This window comes from Chrysemys picta, chromosome 3, assembly GCF_011386835.1.
Source record: "Chrysemys picta bellii isolate R12L10 chromosome 3, ASM1138683v2, whole genome shotgun sequence".
In the NCBI taxonomy this organism is placed as follows: Eukaryota; Metazoa; Chordata; order Testudines; family Emydidae; genus Chrysemys; species Chrysemys picta.
In genome coordinates, this window is record NC_088793.1 from 134,576,142 (window position 1) to 134,598,962 (window position 22,821).

General features: G+C 43.7%; 1 protein-coding gene across 5 annotated transcripts in view; it reads left to right on the plus strand.

Moving 5' to 3' along the window:
• Positions 1-557: 557 nt before the first annotated feature.
• LGALS8 (galectin 8) overlaps positions 558-22,821 on the plus strand; it is a 39,971-nt gene continuing 17,707 nt past the window's right edge. For 3 of the 5 annotated variants that reach the window (XR_010599780.1, XR_010599781.1, XR_010599783.1), the window contains exons 1-5: positions 10,618-10,785; positions 13,366-13,506; positions 16,549-16,637; positions 17,999-18,209; positions 19,447-19,566. Coding sequence is in view for 1 of the 5 variants with exons in the window: in XM_065589063.1 (XP_065445135.1) it covers positions 13,468-13,506; positions 16,549-16,637; positions 17,999-18,209; positions 19,447-19,566 (459 nt within the window). In the remaining 4 variants the exon portion in view is untranslated. Of the gene's footprint in view, positions 659-10,614; positions 10,786-13,365; positions 13,507-16,548; positions 16,638-17,998; positions 18,210-19,446; positions 19,567-22,821 lie in introns of those variants that run through there. The other 2 variants (XM_065589063.1, XR_010599782.1) reach the window with 2 other exon arrangements.

Genomic DNA, 22,821 nt, shown 5'->3' on the forward strand with positions numbered 1-22,821 from the left:
CTCTTTCATTTTGCTCTCCTTCACCCATATTTCATCTTTTCCTCCAACCCCATCACCTGATCCAAACCTTCAAATGCACAAAAAACTGGCTCTTATGTATTTATTTATTTAAAGAACTGAGATACTGCAAATGTTAAACCACTCAAAAAAGGATAAGCCTCTTCTCTTTATGACTCCTACCCAGTCTGGGTTTATCAAAAGGGTTTAGCATTACAACCTCACAGCTACTTTTTAAACAAGTATTTTGCAACTAGAGCTTCTAAAAACAACCTATTTAAAGTTCAGAGACCCTAGAATCTTTCTTTGTTTCACAGGGAATCATCAGACTGATTGAATTTTTACTACAATCTGGGATTAGACCTTCTATTATATAATTTAACAATAGTGGTTTTTAGTACTCTGTAAAAACACCATATGCTATAATGCTGACCTTTTAACCATACAGGTCTCTTTCTTCCCCTTCCCAGCAGCTTCTTTTGTGATTATTTGAGCTCTACTAACCCTTTCTGCTGTTGGGTTACCCTCTTATAGGAACTTTTTCCCAGCATGCCTTTCTGGGAGCTGGCCCTTTAAAGTTGGCAGAATCAGCCTGCTTCAACCCTAAAGTACCCATTTTGCAACTGATTACTATAGGCCATACTTTCAGCTCTTCTAGTAGGTATGTATTCTTAACTTTTGTAATTTTTCATTCTTACACTTGAGGGGATGGCATATTCCCATACTGCTGCTGACAATTTTTTCTTTAGTCAACATTGTAGTAAGATTCTGAACTACACTGTCATTTCATTAAAGCAAACATGCTATTTTAGTTTTTGGACCTTGTCCCTCAGGTACTATAAGGTACTTAAATGGGTACCTCCCATTATTGTAGTATCTGAGTGCCTCACAAGCTTTAATGTGTAAACCTCAGAACACATTTGTAAGGTAGGGAAGTGCTATTATTCTTGTGACAGTCTGTGATATGTCGGTAATGAATTGTGAACTCCATTTTGTTCTGTGACTTCCATTTTGTACCCTGTCTTCTATTTTGTGTTCTAAATGCCATTTTGTGGTCTGTATTGGAAAAAAAACAGCCTGGATTTCACAAGTTTAGTCTATTCTAGACACTGCCCTGCCCAGGAAAGGTGTCTAAGACACCTCAGAAAGGACTAGCACAGAGAGATGTGGTTTTCAGTGAGCATTCGCTGCTTAAGGTGTCTGTAAGAGCTCTGCTTTATTCTGACAGGCTTGGTTCCAACTAGCACGAGAGCTATTCTCTTTGAATGGCTCAAGGATAGGCCCACCTCAAAGGACAATAGTTTTCTTCACATGCAGGGCCGGCTCCAGGCACCAGCCAACTGAGCACGTACTTGGGGCGGCACCAGTCCACGAAAGCTTATACTCTAATAAATTTGTTAGTCTCTAAGGTGCCACAAGTACTCCTGTTCTTTTTGTGGATACAGACTAACACGGCTGCTACTCTGAACCCTAGAAGGGGCGGCCAATGTTTAAAAATGTATAGTGTGTACCTTCTAAAAATGAAACCTACATCTATCTCTGAGTTGTGAAGAATATGTATTAAGGTTATAACAATCAACAAGAACGCACTTTTATGTAGAAATCCATGATTAAATTGAGACTTCCTGACTAGTGATTTAAATCATGATTTAAATCAATTTGATTTAAATCAAATCCATCCTGGTTGCAAACTTTCCAGGTATCCATTCTGCCACAGCTGAATGAAGCCCTAGAAATCAGGGGCGGCTCCAGGCAACAGCGCTCCAAGAGCGTGTCTGGGGTGGCAAGCCGCGGGGATGGGGGGCAGCCTGCCGGTCGCTGTGCTGGCGGCAGTCAGGGAGCCTTCAGTGGCATGCCTGCGGGAGGTCCTCTGGTCCCACGGCTTTGGCGGCAATTCAGCGGCAGGTACGCTGAAGCCACGGGACCAGTGGACCTCCTGCAGGCACGCCGCCAAAAGCTGCCTGACTGCCGTGCTTGGGGCGGCAAAATACATAGAGCCGCCCCTGCTGGAAATAGGGGCTAGCAAGATTGCTTGTCTCACTGTAGTTGGCTGGAAACGCCATTCAGGAATTAGGGGAACATGAGACATGGAAATATCTGTTGTGCCTTGTGGTGAAGAAATTGGGTCCTATCAGGTATGTTGGCATGGGATATATAAATTAAGAGCAGAGAAAGGTCCATGTAAGCCAGAGTTTAGCAGCTATATTAAAGTTCATGATGTTCTTCTCTAGTACACCTCAGCCTCCCAATAGCTGGGCTGGAAGTACTGCAGACAAAGCAGGAGTTCTTGCCTCAGAGAGAATGTTTGTTGGGGGTAGATGCGATGGACACAGATTTATGAGGATTTCAGCAACTCCCTAATCCTCCTTAAAAATATGTTTTTGTTAACAGAATGATAAGAATAAAAACTAATAAAATTTGGGTTAAGAAATAAGGGAAGGATTGTTGCACCTATGGAAATACCACTTTCCAGTGCTGAGGTGGAAAGGCTGTATTGACGCATTCTCATTAACTCCAAGAGTAATGGAATGCTAAAGCCAGAAGGTTCCATAACAGTTAGAATCATAGAATATCAGGGTTGGAAGGGACCTCAGGAGGTCATCAAAGCAGGACCAATCCCCAGCTAAATCATCCCAGCCAGGGCTTTGGCAAGCCTGACCTTAAAAACCTCTAAGGAAGGAGATTCCACCACCTCCCTAGGTAACTCATTCCAGTGCTTCACCACCCTCCTAGTGAAAAAGCTTTTCCTAATATCCAACCTAAACCTCCCCCACTGCAACTTGAGACTATTACCCCTTGTTCTGTCATCTGCTACCACTGAGAACAGTCTAGATCCATCCTCTTTGGAACCCCCTTTCAGGTAGTTGAAAGCAGCTATCAAATCCCACCTCATTCTTCTCTTCTGCAGGCTAAACAATCCCAATTCCCTCAGCCTCTCCTCATAAGTCATGTACTCCAGCCCCCTAATAATTTTTGTTGTCCTCCACTGGACTCTTTTCAATTTTTCCACATCCTCCTTGTAGCGTGGGGCCCAAAACTGGATACAGAACTCCAGATGAGGCCTCACCAATGTCGAACAGAGGGGAATGATCACGTCCCTCGATCTGCTGGCAATGCCCCTACTTATACAGCCCAAAATGGTGTTAGCCTTCTTGGCAACAAAGGCACACTGTTGCCTCATATCCAGCTTCTCGTCCACTGTAACCCCTAGGGCCTTTTCTGCCGAACTGCTGCCTAGCCATTCAGTCCCTATTCTGTAGCAGTGCATGGGATTCTTCCATCCTAATTGCAGGACTCTGCACTTGTCCTTGTTGAACCTCATCAGATTTCTTTTGGCCCAATCCTCTAATATGTTAGGTCCTTCTGTATCCTATCCCTATCCTCCAGCGTATCTACCACTCCTCACAGTTTAGTGTTATCTGCAAACTTGCTGAGGGTGCAGTCCACGCCATTCTCCAGATCATTAATGAAGATATTGAACAAAACCGACCCTTGGGGCACTCTGCTTGATACCGACTGCCAACTAGACATGGAGCCATTGATCACTACCCATTGAGCCCGATGATCTAGCCAGCTTTCTATCCACCTTATAGTCCATTCATCCAGCCCATACTTTTTTAATTTGCCGGCAAGAATACTGTGGGAGACCATACCAAAAGTTTTGCTAAAGTCAAGGAATAACACATCCACTGCTTTCCCCTCATCCACAGAGCCAGTTATCTTGTCATAGAAGGCAATTAGGTTAGTCAGGCATGACTTGCCTTTGGTGAATCCATGCTCACTGTTCCTGATCACTTTCCTCTCCTCTAAGTGCTTCAGAATTGATTCCTTGAGGACCTGCTCCATGATTTTTCCAGGGACTGAGGTGAGGCTGACTGGCCTGTAGTTCCCCGGATCCTCCTCCTTCCCTTTTTTAAAGACATTAGCCTTTTTCCAGCCATCTGGGACCTCCCCCAATCGCCATGAGTTTTCAAAGATAATGGCCAATGGCTCTGCAATCACATCCGCCAACTCCTTTAGCACCCTCGGATGCAGCGCATCCGGCCCCATGGACTTATGCTCATCCAGCTTTTCTAAATAGTCCTGAACCACTTCTTTCTCCACAGAGGGCTCGTCACCTCCTCCCCATGTAGGGTGACCAGAAGATATTTAGGCGTTTGTCCCGCGTCCCGACCGATGTTTGTCCCGACATTTCGCGGCATTCTGCGTTTTTTTTTTCCCCTCTGCCGCCGGCCTTCCTTTTTTAATTTTATTTTTGCTCCGCTGGTGGCACTCCGTTTTTTTTTTCTCTGCCCCCTCCCCATGTGTCCTGATATTTTCTTTGTCTCATCTGGTCACCCTATCCCCATACTGTGCTGCCAGTGCAGCAGTCTGGGAGCTAACCTAGTTCATGAAGACAGAGGCAAAAAAAGCATTGAGTACATTAATTTTTTCCACATCCTCTGTCACTAGGTTGCCTCCCTCATTCAGTAAGGGGCCCAAACTTTCCTTGACCATCTTCTTGTTGCTAACATACTTGAAGAAACCCTTCCTGTTACTCTTAACATCTCTTGCTAGCTGCAACTCCAAGTGTGATTTGGCCTTCCTGATTTCACTCCTGCATGCCTGAGCAATATTTTTATACTCCTCCCTGGTCATTTGTCCAGTCTTCCACTTCTTGTAAGCTTCTTTATTGTGTTTAAGATCAGCAAGGATTTCACTGTTAAGCATAGCTGGTCGCCTGCCATATTTACTATTCTTTCTACACAGCAGGATGGTTTGTTCCTGAAACCTCAATAAGGATTCTTTAAAATACAGCCAGCTCTCCTGGACTCCTTTCCCCCTCACGTTATTCTCCCAGGGGATCCTGTCCATCAGTTCCCTGAGGGAGTCAAAGTCTGCTTTTCTGAAGTCCAGAGTCCATATTCTGCTGCTCTCCTTTCTTCCTTGTGTCAGGATCCTGAACTTGACCATCTCATGGTCACTGCCTCACAGGTTCCCATCCACTTTTGCTTCCCCTACTAATTCTTTCCGGTTTGTGAGCAGCAAGTCAAGAAGAGCTCTGCCCCTAGTTGGTTCCTCCATCACTTGCACCAGGAAATTGTCCCCTACACTTTCCAAAAACTTCCTGGATTGTCTGTGCACCGCTGTATTGCTCTCCCAGCCGATATCAGGGTGATTGAAGTCTCCCATGAGAACCAGGGCCTGCAATCTTGTAACTTCTGTTACCTGCCAGAAGAAAGCCTCATCCACCTCATCCCCCTGGTCTGGTGGTCTATAGCAGACTCCCACCACGACATCACCCTTGTTGCTGACACTTCTAAACTTAGTTCAGAGACTCTCAGGTTTTTCTGTAGTTTCATACCGGAGCTCTGAGCAGCCATACTGCTTTGCTTTCTTACATACAATGCAACTCCCCCACCTTTTTTGCTCTGCCTGAACAGTTTATATCCATCCATGACAGTACTCCAGTCATGTGAGTTATCCCACCAAGTCTCTGTTATTCCAATCACATCATAATTCCTTGACTGTGCCAGGACTTCCAGTTCTCCCTGCTTGTTTCCCAGGCTTCTTGCATTTGTGTATAGGCACTTAAGATAACTCGCTGATCGTCCTGCTTTCTCAGTAGGAGGCAAGAGTCCTCCCCTCTTGCACTCTCCTGCTTGTGCTTCCTCCCGGTATCTCACTTCCCATGGGGCTTTGGTCTCATTCCCCTGGTGAACCTAGTTTAAAGCCCTCCTCAATAGGTTAACCAGCCTGCTTGTGAAGATGCTCTTCCCTCTCTTTGTTAGATGGAGCCCGTCTCTGCCTAGCACTCCTCCTTCTTGGAATACCATCCCATGGTCAAAGAATCCAAAGCCTTCTCTCCGACAGCAGCTGCATAGCCATTCATTGACTTCCACGATTCGACGGTCTCTACCCGGGCCTTTTACTTCCACAGGGATGACAGTTGGTTGTACACTACCAGGATGGTAGTGATGTGTAATTAGCTATGTGGGATAGGAGATGGTATGTAGCTGTCTATTAATATTTGAACAGGGTCATCACTATTTTGCAGGAATACCATTGTACGGCTTCTCAGATACCCCAGCTATAAACAATATTATATTTTCCTATAACATTTCCTATCTTTAGCAACTCTCTGATTTGAAAATGGCTTAAAGCAAACCACGACCACATGATAATACTTCCCACCAATGAGTTGTTTTTGCTGAAGAATCTCCATACTCCTTTATTTGTGGTGTAGCTAACCCCACCTGGCATCTGCTCTACCAGCTGAAGCCACACATGTGGGAGCTAGGAGGCCTGCCTGTCCCAATTGAGGATTTTGGCATGGTTGGCAAATGTTAGTCAGGAATAAGGAGGCAAAACCCTGTAAATATTAGGGCTGGTTGTGATCATTTCAGGAAACAGGCCCCTCATCAAGTATAAAACAATTCTGATAGCCTGTTTTGAACAGCAGTAGCACTTCAGTAGGTGGAAGTAGAAAGTCTGCCTTTGGCAGGAGAGGTGTTAAACAGGGGTACCTTTCAGGATCCTGGTGAAAATCTGGACAAGTTATAACAGTTTAAATATTGTGCTTGGAGGTTTATTGTACAATGTAAATACCAAAATAGTGAGAAATCTTGAATTTATCTTTGGTTCAAGCAACACAGTTCTTAGTAACATCAGCTCTTTAGTGACTTCAGCTCTCAGTGAGTTTAGCTGGTAGTAGGGGAGCCTCAGTGCTGGTGCACCACTAGTCCAAAGTAGGTCTAATGCTTAGACCTAGGTTTCTGCTCTGTAGCATGTAACAAGACTCCTAATGGAGTCAAAATTAGCTCTGTTATTACATACTGGAGAGAACAGGAGTAAAAGTGGTATTTCGGGCCCTCAGAAGGGACCCACACTACCAGATACACATACCTGTCTCCCCGCACCCAGCTTTGGAACCCATGTCCCTTGCCTAGTGAGTGCTGCTTAGTTGAGGGCGAATCCCTCCATCATAAAATGCCAAGTACAGTTCTACTGTCCTTGATTCACATATCCAGGATAACAACCCTTTATTACTCCTGCCCCAATAACAAAGAGACTGGGGATCCCACAGCAGCCAAAGTGAACATTTGGGCAGGCAGTCCTTCATACTAGGCAGGGTGAGTGTGCCCATGCAAACGAGATCAGCCCCTGAAGTCCTTTTCCACAGCTCACTACCAGATCTCACGGTAGCGCTCATTCTGACTCTGCTTACAGGGGTATGGAAAGAAAATCTACCTACTGAGCTGGGACAGCAATAGCAGTAGGCCCAGAAGGAGAACTATGGACTGGAGGAAACCCAAGGGAAGTCAAATGCTGCTCTTGAGACTAGTAGTGGAGGTTGGGAACCAAGGAACTGACAGACTCCGTTCAGGACTGGGCTCCCTGGTACTATCTCTGGGCAAATACCCTGCCTGCCATTCTCACTAATCCCTTCCTGAGCCCACACCAGGATCTGACCCTCCCTCCTACAAACTGTATATGAAACTGTTGCTGCCCATCACAGCCAAGAGAAAGCATGAACACACTCAGCAACCCCAGGAAGAGTTTATTTTTACATAACTGTAGGCTTCTGAAATCCCATCCATGGGTTCAGATCAGTCCCACAAACCTGGGAGATTCCTGATTTCTGCTGCCCATTCGTGGCTCCTGATAGAGAAGATCTCATTGGCTAGGTCTGTACTGCAGCTTCAAACATAGGTGCAAGAACTACGGGTGCGGGGGATGCTGTAGCACACCCAGGTTTTACACAGGGCTCCACTCCTAGTCTGGGGCTGCCGGCCCCGTGCCTGGCCCCGCGTCTGGGGCTCCAGTCTCAGTCCCACACGCGGAGTCCCAGCTATCAGCCCAGAGCCTGGGGATCCGCACCTACTCCCAGCTGTGGGCTCAGCTCCCTTATCCCTGTCCATGTCCCCCTGTCCCAGAGCCAAGGCCCTGCTCCTTGCCCCAGCTCTAGGAGGAGCAGGGGGGAGCACCCCCACTTTAAAAAGTGTTCCAGCGCCTTTTCAAGTAGGGTTGCTAACTTTCTAACTGAACATCCTTGTCCTGGCCCCTGCCCTGCCCCTTCCCTGAGACCCCATCCCTGCCCTGCCCCTTCTCCGAGGTCCCGCATCCTGCTCACTCCATTCCCCTCCGTCCGTTGCTCGCTGAACCACACCCTCACTCACTTGCTTATTTTCACTGGGCTGGGGCAGGGTTTTAGGATGTGAGAGGGGGTGTGGGCTCTGGGATGGGGCCAGGGATGAGGAGTTTGGAGTGCAGGAGGGGGCTCTGGGCTGGGGGGTGAGGCCGAGGGTTTTGGAGTGTGGGAGAGGGCTCTGGGCTGAGGCAGTCAGTTTGGGTGTGGGTTGAGGCATGGACTCTGGGCTGGGGGTGTGGGCTCCAGGTGCAGGAAGGGGCTCTGGGTGAGGCAGGGGATTCAGTGTGGGAAGAGGTGAGGCCTCCGGCTGGGGGATGCGGGCTCTGGAGTGGGGCTGGGGATGAGGGGTTTGGGGTACAGGAGGGGGCTCCGGGCAGGGGCACCGTGTTGAGATATGTGTGTGTGTGTGTGTGTGGGGGGGGGAGGTGAGGGCTCTAGGCTTGGGATGTGGGCTCTGGGGTGGGGCCGGGGATGAAAGGTTTGGGGTGTAGGAGGGCGCTCTGAGCTGGGACCGAGGGGCTCTGGGATCAGGCAGGGAGTTGGGGTGTGGGGTGCAAGCTCCAGGAGGAAGTTTGGGTGCAGGAGGGGGTTCTAAGCCAGAGGAGGGGATTGGGGCACTGGGAGGGGGTTCAGGGTATGGGCTACGGGCCGTGCTGACCTTAGGCAACTCCCGGGAAACAGCGACATGTTCCTCCATAGTTCGCCGCTTCCCAGGAGTTGCGCGGAGCTGGGCACAGAGTCTGCCTGCCCCGCTGCGACAGCAACCAGACTTTTAACAGCCTGGTCAGCAGTGCTGATTGGAGCCGCCAGGGTCCCTTTTCGACTGGGTTTTCCGGTCAAAAAACAGGCATCTGGCAACCCTAGTTTCAAGATGTAATGCTCAGCTCAGGTAGACACACATTCACTTGCTCTGATCATAAAAACAGCAACCCTGTCTGAGATTCTAGTTACAAGCCTGAGCCGCTGCCCATGCTGCCATGGCCACAATGCTAATTTAGAGCACTATCTTGTACGGAGCTAGCACATGATGTATATCTACCCAAACTGGCAATTACACCTGCCAGCTGCAGTGCAGACGGACCCACGGTGGCCATGGCAATGCAGTGAAACAGACCATCAATTCCAGACCCAGGCTGCAGAAGGGAGTAGGATTGCAGGTTAACAGCAGATTCTGAGAGCAGGTAGAGACAATCTGGAACAGGATGGTGTGATCCTGCTGCATTACTCGCACAATGTAGCGGATGTCTGAAACTTGAGTCTGTCTGGCTTCCTGCAGCTAATCTTCAAGTTGGAAATGGGGGAAATTCCACCTTGTGCCAGGAGCTGCGGGCCCTGACCAGGCTTCCTGTAGGGTGAGGTTTTCTCTCTTAGACTCAGCGTTTTCGCTTGTCTCCATGTATATTAAAAGGAGTGCTAGGGAGGAAACTAAGCACCAAACATCACCTCATAATCGTACAGTAGTGTGTAAGTGTTATTATGCCTCTGAAATGGTGCCAACGGTATGCAGGTGCGTAGGTAATCATCATAGGCATGGTTAGCTGGAGAGACAAGTGTGAAAGAAGTCTCCCAAAGGGTACCAGCTGCATGGTGGCACCCAACAAACCCCAATTCTACATATATAAACCAATCACAAAGATAAGCAGGCACTTGGAGTGTATGTGGTGGGGCAGGAAAGTAAGGAGAACAAGAACAATAATGAAAAAGCTAGGACAACTTAAGGGACAGGAAAGAAGCTGTCATACATTGCTGAGTTTGCTTTTTGAGGCTGTGCTGGGACTTCGGAGGGGATTGGGTGCCTGGGTTACCGGGATGCGGTTTGTGATAGCGAGGAACGTAGAGGGTGGAGAGTCTAGGCTCTAGGGCCAATACTGGGACGTCTTTACCTTGTCCTGCTGAAGCTGAGGCCTCCTCATTCTCCAGCTGAAGAGAGGTCACCTGGCTGCCTGCGCAGCAGACTCCATGGTGGTCCCAGGTGGTATGGGAGAGCATCTGCAGACAATTGTCTGTTACCTGTAAACAGTTCAGTGGTGAGCTGGAAAGACAAGGCTACAGACACTAGTGTCATGCAAAATCTGTGTCCTCCTGACAGGCCTTCGGATCATTTTTTGGAAGCAATGGCGCAGAAGACAGTTATGTGTCTAATTTTAAGTTCCCCACCCTATACCAACCAGCTGCCATGGTCGGGGACCATGATGCTAGCACTAAGAGCTAGTATCCAGCTTAAGGAAGAATTTCATTCTCCAGGGCAGCATCTTTCACCATGATGAAATTCAAACAACTATTTTAAAGTGCATGAAAAAAAAATAAAGTATAAAAAGAATAAAGCAATTTGTTTCAAAAAGACAGTTTTAAACAGTAATCCACACGTGGTGGAAACCGAACAGCCAAAAATAAAGCTATGTTATCAGCAAGTGACCTGTGACACACACTGGTTCTTTAAGGAATGCCTGGGGAGGAGGCTTTCAGAGCAGTGTACATGTGGTGATGTCATTGTGTTGGTGTATGGGAACCAGGAAATAGGAGTGGAGGAACCATTTTTACTGTGCAAGCAGAGTAACCAGCTAAAACAATCCACAACTGATCGAAATGGAAACAGATACATTTGATTTACAGTCAGATTTCAGTTTGTAGCTTTGAAGAGGTTATTCGTTACAAAGGTAAGCATAAATTAAATATGATTTAAACAGATTGACAATATCCCTTCAGGGAAAAAAAACTGTTGAAATTTAAAAAACGCAGATGTGTTTGGATACAGAAAACAGGGTTGACTCCATTGCGGGGAGCATCCAAAAGAAATAAGAACTAGAAAATTAAAAGGACCCTGCAAGGTTAAAATCATATTTTAAAAATATGCCTTTACTTGTATTATTAAAAACTCCTCTGATTATTAAAATTTAAACCTTTAACAACGAATTTATTTTACACTAGTCTTATTTTGTTTACTTTTTAGGTTTTTCTCAAATGAGTCAATTTCACTTTATACAGTCTGTCTTCACTTTCTAGTTCTGATGTACTAGCACAATCTTGGAAAGTCTGGGGAACAGACATTACAGGGGAACCTTTATTTCCAAAGTAACAAATTAATTTTACTGCACTGCTTTTTCTTTTTTAAAGGGGATACTTCTCTTACTATTGTTTTTATGTAAAACTTGTTTTTTGTTTTTTTTACAATATCTGTGGTTTGGGTTTAAATTGACCTGGCCACATCTCTTAAAGTAATTCTTAAAGCTCATGGAGAATGATAATTTGACTGACTATAGCGAATGGCAGGATTATCTGCCGGTTAGTGTTTATTACCAGGAATATTTTGGAGTTAGTGAGATATTATTACACCAAAGTGACATTTAAGGTTATTACAATTTTTTTTTTCATTTTGGAGCAGAAAAACTGCATATGTTTACCAGTTTTAGAAAACCCTAATTTCAATCCTGCTCCACATTTAGAAATAGAAATAATGCCGCTCACCACTTTCAGTACTGTCTGGAGACTTTAACTTAATGAATATTGCAAGTAATTTTCTCTCTGTTGACAGGGAGAGGAACTTGGGCATCTGCTGTGCATTTCTATCAGTGAATCCCCACCCACAGGCAGAACCCAGCAATTATATACCATTCCCTCATTCCAAAATACAGAAATACCTAAATTCCAACTTTCTCTCCATGTTATGCCCCACTTTCTTGGTATGAAATTGCCACACTGTTCGAGGCATCCTGCAACACTGCCAAGATTTCAAATGCACCACAGGCTTACACACTTAATATCCTTTAGCTATGCCAGTTTGTATATGTGCCACAGAATTCTCAAGCTTGTTCATTTTCCGTAGTCCCAGAGTCCTCTTTTTTAATGAAGTCTAGATTGCTGTCACAGGTCATGGGAAGGAGCAGCATGGTCTAGTGAATAGGCTACCAAATTAAGAGTCATAAGATCTGGGTTCCATTTTTGCCTCTTCTACTAGTCTTCTCTGTACTGGGAATATCATATCTCTTCTGTGCCTCTGTTTTTCCATCTCTAAGATGAGGCTAATGATATTTGCCTTTGTAAATTGCTTTGATGGGTGAAGAACTAAGTATTTTGTTGCCACATAATAATAAAATATAGAAAAAAATAAAATATAATAAAAAAGTTACAATAGGCCACACCTCCACTGAGAGACTGAAGTAAATAAATCATGATGCACGAGTACAATAGTTGACTTTGTTCTGATTAGTCAAATATATTGTAACAAATATCAGGCAGTAATACAGCAAACATAGGCCCCACTAAGTCTGCTTAAATGAAATAGCCTTTGTTTGCATAATAGAATACTATAAATAATATTATTGTCTGTAGGTTTACATTTGGGTATTACATTCTGGTCACTGGGATGCCCTTCTGAAGAAGGGAGGGGTTGCTGAGTACAGGACACACTAAGAAGCTGTAGTTTCATTGCTGTTCATAGCTATCTGTTCAGTGACTCTGTCAGTATTGTCCTTGAGCTATTCATTGATATCTGGGATTGTATATGCTGAAGGATATAGAAAACAGAAACTTTTCGTCTTAATTGTGGTTTTTGCTAGTCTTTTCACCGCATTATCAAAGGTAAGAGAACCCATGGTCTTTTGACTGGTCAGGAGAAAGCAAAGATCAGCCTACAGACTCTCCCTCAGGAAAGTTAGGAATTAGCAAAAGAAGAAAATAAAATTGCTCTCTTGCTTATTTCAGACCAGATTTTGCCTGGCTCTTGTGTGGGAAGTAGAAACGTTCAAAGAGCCTTCCCCTCTTGCACTCCCACATAAAGATCAGGAACAACTGCAGTCCCTGAGTACAGGGACCACTCCTTCTCAGCTCCTCTGTGGGACTGTGACTGTTCTTCTCCCACAATTTCCATGCTAACAAGATCTAGACAGCTGTGTAGAAAGGAGAATGGTGGACCATGCTTAAGGACTGTGCATTGTCCACACTTCCCAGGCAGCTGTGGGAGAGATTATATCTATTGAGAACCAATTATTCCCAGAGTTCTCAAGCAAACTTTGTAGCTATGTACACACTGCCCTATGTTAAGGGGTATGTCTTACTGGGGCAACTAAGCACTTAATTTTCATATCTTGTAGAAACTGTAAAATTAAGCCAGCAAATTCCTGTTAAAACATTTTCATTAGTATGTCAAAAAGCATGAAGAAAATTTAATATTTTGAAGGCTGAACAAGGATTACTTCATTCAGTTTTTTTAATTAAAACTTAATTTTGGTTTTCCAAAGGGATCCTTTCTTCAATGCCAACAAAACTGAGAAATTTAACTATATTCAAAATCCATCGCTGGTCACACACAGCCAACAGACTTGGCTGAAGGAGGGACGACGATGCCCTTGGACCAACTGCAGAAGACAATCCATAACCCGGTAATTCCCCATCGTGTAAACAGCTTCTCCCTGAAAACACTGGGCAGCTTTACCCCATGGGACTTTGCTCTTACGTCAGCTGGTCAGAACTGTGTGCTGTTTGTGTGATGATAGGAATATTGAGAAATCTCCAATATTTCTCATATACACGAGAATAACACCTGCTGCTTTCAGTACAGTTCCTGTTAATAGGGGTAAGGGACTTGGAGTTGTGTGTATCTTCAAAGTTAAAGTATAGTATTTCCAAAAAGGAGAGAGCACTCATAAATGTGGAGTATCACAAGTCTTATCATCATGTTGTGTCAGCATTGCCCCGTCTCAATGGAAATATGAGACTTAATCAGGTGGAGCACTTAGCCATACCTTTTGGATAGGAGACAGAGTTGGGCTTTTTGGCATCCAGAACAACTACGTGTATCTTCCCCATTCTTCATAATTTCCATGTTCTTTTTTGGGGCTGAACCCAGCATTGTGTAATTCTTTATTATTTTGTAGTTCTAGGTTTGTGTGGATTTCATGACCTTGTTCTTGCAGAAGCTGTATTAGTGTATTGGTTTGATTTTGGTTATGTAAAGGAGGAAGTTGAATGGGAAGCTAGTTTTAAACTTAACTATGAAGGGAATAGCACCCTCCAATAAAAATACATACGAGCCTACATTACAGGCAAAGCTGGTAGCACTGCCTAGTATGAAGGTTGCCCAACACTTCTCAGTAGAAGACACTATCTTCAGTTGAAACAACGAGGAGTCCTTGTGGCACCTTAGAGACGAACAAATTTATTTGGGCATAAGCTTTCGTGGGCTAGAACCCACTTCATCAGATGCATGGAGTGGAAAATACAGGAGCAGGTATAAATACATGAACAGAGTATAAATACATAATGAAATGGGTTCTAGCCCACGAAAGCTTATGCCCAAATAAATTTGAAACTGGGAATGGCGGGGGGGGAAGAGGGGGACGACCTGGGACTGTTTGAGATGGGATACTGGGACTTGGGAGGGGACTGGGAGCCAGTAGGTATGGGAGGGGGAGACTCAGATCAGATAAGAAGCTGGGGGTAGAGACTGGAATTGGGAATCATTGGGAAGCAGGGAAAGATGTGGGGGAGGGACAGATCTGATGAAGAGACAGTGTGGTGGGATAGTTTAGACAAGATTGGGACAGGGAGCCGTGTGTGTGTTACTCTGAGATGCACTTGTGCCCGGCCAACCAAGCAATCCAGATAGCTGTATATCTGTGACTTGTCCTCTTTGCCACACTTCTCCAATTAGTGTCATCTACCAACCTTATCAGTGATTCTGTGTTTTCTTCCAGATCATTGATAAAAATGTTAAATAGCATAGGGCCAAGAACCAATTCCTTCGGAAACCCACTAGAAACACACCCACTTGATAATTCCCCATTTACAGTTACATTTTGAGACCTATCACTTAGACAATCTTTAATTTTTAGTGTATACCATATTAATTGTATATTCTATTTTTTAATCATGCCATGCAATACCAAGTCAAATGCCTTACAGAAGTCTAATTATATTACATCAACACTATTACCTTTTATCAACCAAACTTGTAATCCAATAATAAAAAATAAATAAATTAGTTGACAGGATCTACTTTCCATAAACCCATGTTGATTGTCATTAATTATATAACCTTCCTTTAATTCCATATTAACTGCCCCTTTATCATGCCCAGGATGGATGTCGGGCTGAGAAGCCTATAATTATCTGGGTTATCCTGCTTACCCTTTTAAAAAATTGGCACAACATTATCTTTTTATGCAATCTTCTGGAACTTTCATAGTGTGCTTAGACTAGCAGTCCAGTGAGCGCCTCATCTGGTTCTTTTAAAATTCTTGTGTCAAATTATCTGGACCTGCTGTTTTCAAAATGTCTGACTTTTAGTAGTTGCTATTTAACATCCTCCTGAGATACTAATAGAATGGAAAGTGTTAGCATATAAAATGACTACATCATAAAAACATAAGAATGGCCTACTGGGTCAGACCAAAGGTCCATGCAGCCCAGTATCCTGTCTTCCGACAGTGGCCAGTGCCAGGTGCCCCAGAGGGAATGACCGGAACCCCTGTCGCTCATTCCCAACTTCTGGCAAACAGAGGCTAGGGACACCATTCCTGCCCATCCTGGCTAATAGCCATTGATGGACCTATCCTCCATGAATGTATCTACTTCTTTTTTGAACCCTGTTATGGTCTTGGCCTTCACAACATCCTGTGGCAAGGAGTTCCACAGGTTGACTGCGCATTGTGTGAAGAAATACTTCCTTTTATTTGTTTAAACCTGCTGCCTATTAATTTCATTTGGTGACCGCTAGTTCTTGTGTTATGAGTAGTAGTAGACAACACTTCCTTATCTACTTTCTCTATACCAGTCATGATTTTATAGACCTCAATCATATCTCCCCTTAGCGGTCTCTTTTCCAAGCTGAAAAGTCCCAGTCTTATTAATCTCTCCTCATATGGAAGCCGTTCCATACCCCTAATCATTTTTGTTGCATCATTTGTTTTTCCCCCCAAATACAGAATAAAAATGTTTATTTAACCCTTCTGCCATTTTTGCATTAGTATTGATAATTCTACCATTTCCATTTAGTAATGGACTAATACTATCATCATGATTCTTTTTGTTCTTAATGTACTTAAAAAACCTTTTTTTAAATTGTCCTTAACTCTGCAGGCCATATATTTTTCCTTGTGTGTCTTTGCTTCCCTTATCAATTTTCTATAATTTCTAGATTCTGTTTTATATCCATTACTAACAACTTTCCCTTTCTTACATTTATTACGGTTTTTTATTTTATTTTTTATAGTTGCCTTCACTCCCCCTTTAAACCACATTGTTTTTTTTAGCCAGTTTGGCCATCTTTCTTGTTATGTTGATTAATTAGAAAATCTTGCTCTCCAAATCATTAGATAAAACTGGGAATTTTGCTATATTGGTTTTGTTTTCATTGTTCTTTTTGACCTAAACATCCCCAAATGTTATTTTGAATATATTCTATTTTCCCCTCCTTCTCATAGGTTATTCCATACACTGGGGCAATCCTTAGTGGTCTTCTTCCTGGAGAACTAGTTGTAATACAGGGAAGTGTTCCTGATGATTCCGACAGGTAATGTCTAAAGCCATCTGACTTTCAAGAGGTTATATTGGGAATGAGCCTTTGAGAAGGCAAGCTGATCAAAACCCAACTAAACGGCTTTTCATAGCATGCGGGATACACATTCATTGAAAATGTTTTAATTTTTCTATCATAAAATTGGGACATTATAAACCTGATCCTGCTTCTGTCAGTGGAGAGGCTCATTACTGTAATGGACATTGGATGAGATCCCAAGTTGTGTGACTGAAAATGACTGAAATATTTGAAAACAAACCCACAGCCTCAATAACAAACATTTTTCAGTTTTGAAAAAGTAATTAACATATTTCAAAGTGACACAATCCTTAAATCTTTAATTTATATTTAAAAACTGAGAACCCATAGACTAGGGTGACCAGATGGCAAGTGTGAAAAATTGGGAGCCTATATAAGAAAAAGACCCAAAAATCGGGACTATACAATCACTATATGTCGCTATACAATCAGGACATCTGGTCACCCTACCATAGACACTTATAAAATATGTTGATTTATAAAGTGTTCTGAATATGTACAGTAGTGTCACACAATGCTGAATTTATGTGTGTGTTAATAGGAAGCTAAGGAGTAAATAAAGGCTTCAAGGTGAAATTTAAAGAGAATAAATAACTCCTCACCTTCCTCCCTGCACTCTGCCCACTTTTTTTATTTTGCTGCTTGGCTTCCTTTGTTTCCTCCTCCATTTGATCATATTCAGCTTTTTATGATCCAGAAACCTTTTCTCTCTAAGGGCAGCATCTGAAATAATAAAAGTGTTGTCACTTGGAAGAATCAAGCTTCAAATAGGGGGGAGGATGCATGATCTGGTGGTTAAGGTCCAGGATAGGGAATTGAGATCTAGGTTCTATTACCTGTTCTTCCACAAGTTTCCAATGTGAATTTGGTCATTTAACTTATTTTCCCATCTTTAAAATCGGAATGAGGATTATTTAGGGGGGTAATGAGGATTAATTTATTAAAGTGCTCAGATGTTATGGTGATTAGCACCTGAAAAATGTTTATAAGTTATTCTAGTTCTCAGTAATAGATTAAGGGAAAGATTTTTGAAAACACATGAGAGGAAGGCACCCAACTCCCATTGATTTTCAGTGGGAGCTGGGAGCATAACTGCCAATTGTGCCTTTAAAAATCTTCCCATTTTTGGTTAGTCATAAATTAGTATTATGTATGTATCACTTCAGTTTTTTACTTCTAATTGTTTTGTAATCACCATTACTAGGTTTAATGCAAAGTTTTTGTATTAAGAACCAAAATGTAATTAGATATTTGAAACTGTTGAGAGAATACTTCTGGATGAGCTGAACTGAATGTGTGTTTTAATTTGTGGTCAGGTTCCAGGTAGACTTCCAATGTGGCAGTAGCACAAAACCTCGTGCTGATGTGGCCTTTCACTTCAATCCCCGCTTCAAAAGATCGGGCTCCATAATCTGTAACACTCTGGAAAAAGAAAGATGGGGTTGGGAGGAGATCACTTATCAGATGCCTTTTCAAAAAGGGAAGCCATTTAAGATTGTCTTTATGGTTTTGAAGGATAAATTCCAGGTGAGTCCCTAAGGAAGGTGAATATTTAGCCACTTGTCATGCCATAAACGCAAACTAATTTGGAAGCGTCAGTGTCACTATTGTTTACAGCTATGTACACTTCGATTACAAAGAGAAACTATAGGCTTTCGCTGAAAGAGGGGCACTGTTGAGTAATGTAGGCCTTTACTTTTATATACAGGTACCTGGAAAGTTGTGTGTTGAGGGAGCAAATATCTTCCTGATTATACTAGCTGTTACACAACCCCTCCCTTTCCCATGTGTAAAAGGGCTTCTCTTGAACACAGCAGCCTTCCTGCACACAGAAGAGTGCTGAACAATGCTCTCTGGATCAGTCAGAGGAAGCACTAAAGAGAAACAAATATTTGTCCAGCTCTGTCCAATTGAGATAAGACGGGTGTAGCTCTGAATAAGTCTATAGTCCATATGTCATCAAATGGTGATGTGCTGAGAGAATCAAAATACGATGAGAGATGCAATATCAAAACCAAAGTACAAATGTGCAGTAAATTTATCTTTGTTATTGAATGCCATTAAATATTCCACACTATTGTAAAGAAACATAACTAGGCAAGTATTTCTGTTTCTCTACCAAACTCCCTGAACCATGGTGTACTTTAACCTTGTTCTGGAAGAGGAAGAAGATAATATCTCTGTCTCTAGCTGTTTAATTCCTGGTTAGTCCATCTAGTCTTCTCTTGATGGATTATATCTCCAGGGCTTTTCAGAGTGGCTGGAGTACAGCTTTCTCGAGGACTGTGTTGTATTTCTTGAGTTAAAGAAACAGATGACCATATTCATTTCAAGTAACACTAGTGAGGTTGTGTGGTAGGGTCATTTTGGTGTGGAGCTAATAGAGAAGGGGAAGTGTTTGTGTGTGGGTGGGGAGAAGGGAATATTTAAACATAACATATTAAGAAAAAGAAATGAAGTCAGTGATTACAAGGTAAGCCAACAAAATCAACCCCCAAAACAGTCAATAGACTTCATGCAATTTAACCATGATTATCATATTACCCATAATGTTCACTATTTCAATTTCAAAATGTGAAGGAAAAGAAAATGAATTTAAACCTAAATTCTTTGTTGTCAAAGGCATGTTCCAAAGTAAGAAGCTAAAACAAAACACGACTGAATAAAATGGAGAGAAACGTAAAGGTTTAGTAGTGATCTTATGTTGAGTATATCAATACTATTTAAGATATCAGTACATTTCTGCCTTTTTCTGCCTCTCTAGGTGTCTGTAAATGAAAAACATTTGCTGCTGTACAACCACAGAGTTAACCTGGAAAGAATAGATACACTCGGGATATATGGGAAAGTACAGATTCGGACTATACAGTTTGTTTCTAATAATGTAAGTTGCTGAATTGGATAGCTAATTTTGGGTTGCTTTTCCTTATGTCTTTCTACTTCGTATTATGCTGTACTGAAGTAAGATATCAACAGTGAAAATGAAGTAACACAGAAGTAAAATCTATATGAACTTCAATATAGAAGTGCAGTAATGTCCCCTGATATATCCAGTATAATGATTTCTTCCCCTATTCATCCCCCCAAAATATTATCTGAATGTCTTGTTCCTTAAATGTCAGATAACCAGGGTTATACTGTACAACTCTGAGTCTTAACTAGAGCTACAGTTAGTCATTCCTCTGCCCAGTGTCAGAATGTCTTTTTTTCTATTTTGGATTTGAACTTTCTGTGTTGGGGAGAGAAGCCCAGCCTACACACTTACATCACAGTTAATATGAAAAACAGATTGTATTAGGGTGATCAGATGTCCTGATTTTATAGGGATAGTCTGGATACTTGGGACTTTATCTTATATAGTTGCCTATTGCCCTGCACCCCGTCCCGATTTTTCACATTTGCTCTCTGGTTTCAGAGTAGCAGCCGTGTTAGTCTGTATCCACAAAAAGAACAGGAGTACTTGTCGCACTTTAGAGACTAACATTTATTAGAGCATAAGCTTTCGTGGGCTACAGCCCACTTCTTCGGATGCATACTCTAGATTGTATGCAGAAATAGGCATGTGTAATTTACGCCCCTTGGAGATGAAGACCGGAACTTTCAGCTGCTTGTGCTTCAAAATGATCCCTAGAGCATCTTTCCCAGAATAATCTACTTCCAAACACTTGCACTAAGACAGAGCTAGAACTCTTTACAGAGTGTTTACTTGTATATGTGACCTTACTTTATCGACCAAAACAACACTAACTTGACTGATTAGATGGTGAATGTACCTTTTTGAGTTTTGAGTCACCCTTTGGCTGGGCTGCAATGCTTTGAGATAATATGGAGCAGCACAGTGCTGTCTCCTAATTGATTCAGTCAAACTGCCAAATCTGTTGAAGGTGAACCAATGGGAGGGAACGGCTCAGTCTGTCTCTCTCCTGCACAACTCAGTATAGAAGACAAGATCTGTTTATTACACAGGGGAGACTTGCAAAGCCTCACAGACTCTCCAGATATGAAGGGGCAGGTGAGGGTCTCCCCATCCCTCCCTTGCTATTCTGGAGGTGAAGCTCAGCCTTCTGGGCTGTCAGTCAAACGAGGCCCTTGTGAAGCAGCCAGGTCCACTGCAACAGCTTCCCTGTTCTTTGTCCTAGCCTGAGGAGATTAAGCTTGCTTCAGTAGACAGCAGCATGGGGACTGCCAGCAAAACAGCAAGGAAAGTGCCCCTCCTCACTCCAGTGCAGACAGTGGCTAGTGAGTGCAACAAGGCCGCACAGCACAAGGAGTGGGGGAACAGCCCAGAAATGCAGTTAGGTAGGACAATCGTTCTCTCCCCTTCCATAGCCAAATCCGACTCATTGCTTTTATCTGCCTATGAAGTAAAATTCCATAGAAACTCAGATGGAAATATTTTTTTTCCTGTGTGAAAGCTCCCTGGATTTCTACCTGCTAATCATAGCTTAAATTGTCCTTGTTTTCTGCCAAACCTCTAGCCTAATTCAGGTCACCAGGGTAATAACTGTATTGAAGGGAGGTAAATTTGGGCCTGAGAAAAACAGCGACTGAGCTCTGAAGAGGTGTCCACCAAGCTCTTTTATGTATGCAGCATGGATGTAGCTCTATATCTGGGTACTTATATGGCCCTCAACAGCTAAATGCCTGGATTAAATGTTAACATGAAGCTGAATGTTTCAGTTTTAGAAGATTGATTGTGGGTGTAGTTTTGGGGCCAGCAAGTGTTGAACAGTTTGACCTCTGCCTCCAAGTGCAATACAAAGAGAAAAACACATACGTTTTCTTAATCGTAGAAGAAAATGATGGTGTAATCACAGGTTTTCTGTTTTTGTATTTTTATAGTTTCTCTGTTGCTGTTCTGAGGCTGACCACAAAGTTGTATCATTTTCTCTACTTTTCTGTTTTCCTTCCTTGCTAGTGGGGACAGTTCTGCTATCTTATGCAATGAAGAAGGGCAAGGGTTGCCCTGAACCAAACAAGTTGAGGTTATGAGATATGAAAGTGGCTAGACCAAAGCTTGTTCACATTTAGCAACATTTAAATTCAAGATTCAAGTTATATGCCATGTAAATTATGTCATGTTAAAAAAACAGATCACTTTGAAATCCCAAGGTCCTCTAGGATCCTATTTCTTAAAGGCCCTGCGGAATTGTCTTCCTCATTCCATTTAGGAATGCTGAATATGGTGTCCTCCAAAAAATCCCATCAGTATTATATTGAGGATCTGCCTGAAGGGTTACTCAAAAGCAATACAAGATGACAGGTCCCAGGCCTGTCAAGTGAGGGTCCAACCTGAGCCAGATCCTTTTAGACAACACAATGTGGTTTCACTAGACAAGGAGCGGGCAAACTTTTTGGCCTGAGGGCTGCATTGGGTTTCCAAAATTGTATGGAGGGCTGGTTAGCAGAGGCTGTGCCTCCCCAAACAGCCAGGTGTGGCCCAGCCCCTGCCCCCTATCCGACCCCTCCTGCTTCTCGCCCCCTGATGGCCCCCCCCGGGACTCCTGCTCCATCCAACCCCCCCATTCCCTGTCCTCTGACAGCCCCCTGAACCCCCATCCCTGATTGCCCCCCGCCACCCCATCCAACCCCTCCTCTCATTCCTGACTGCCCCCCCCCGGGACCCCTTCTCCCTAACTACCACCGGAATCCCTGCCCGACTGCCCCCTGCCACCCCATCCAACCCCCCCATCATTCCTGACTGCCCCCCAGGGACTCCTGCCCCCATTCAACCCCCCTGTTGCCCACCCTCTGACTGCCCCAAGCCCTATCCACACCCGTCTCCTGATCACCACCCCAAACTCCCCTGCCCTCTATCCCCTGCTCCCTATCCCCTTTCCACACAGCCTGGAGCACCGGTGGCTGGCGGCGCTACAGCCGCACCGCCCAGAGCACCAGGGTCAGGCAGGGCTCTGCAGCTGCTCTGCCCCAGGAACTCACAGCCCCGCTGCCCAGAGCATTGCGCCGGTGGCGGAGCAAGCTGAGGCTGCGGGGGAGGGGCCGGGCACGAAGGTCCTGCGGGCCGTAGTTTGCCCACCTCTGCACTAGACAGTTTTTTGAATAACTTTTAACCATAGTGACAAGATTTCCATAGTAGTCTAAAGCCACACATTTTTGTGTACAGTTCTAACAAACTTAG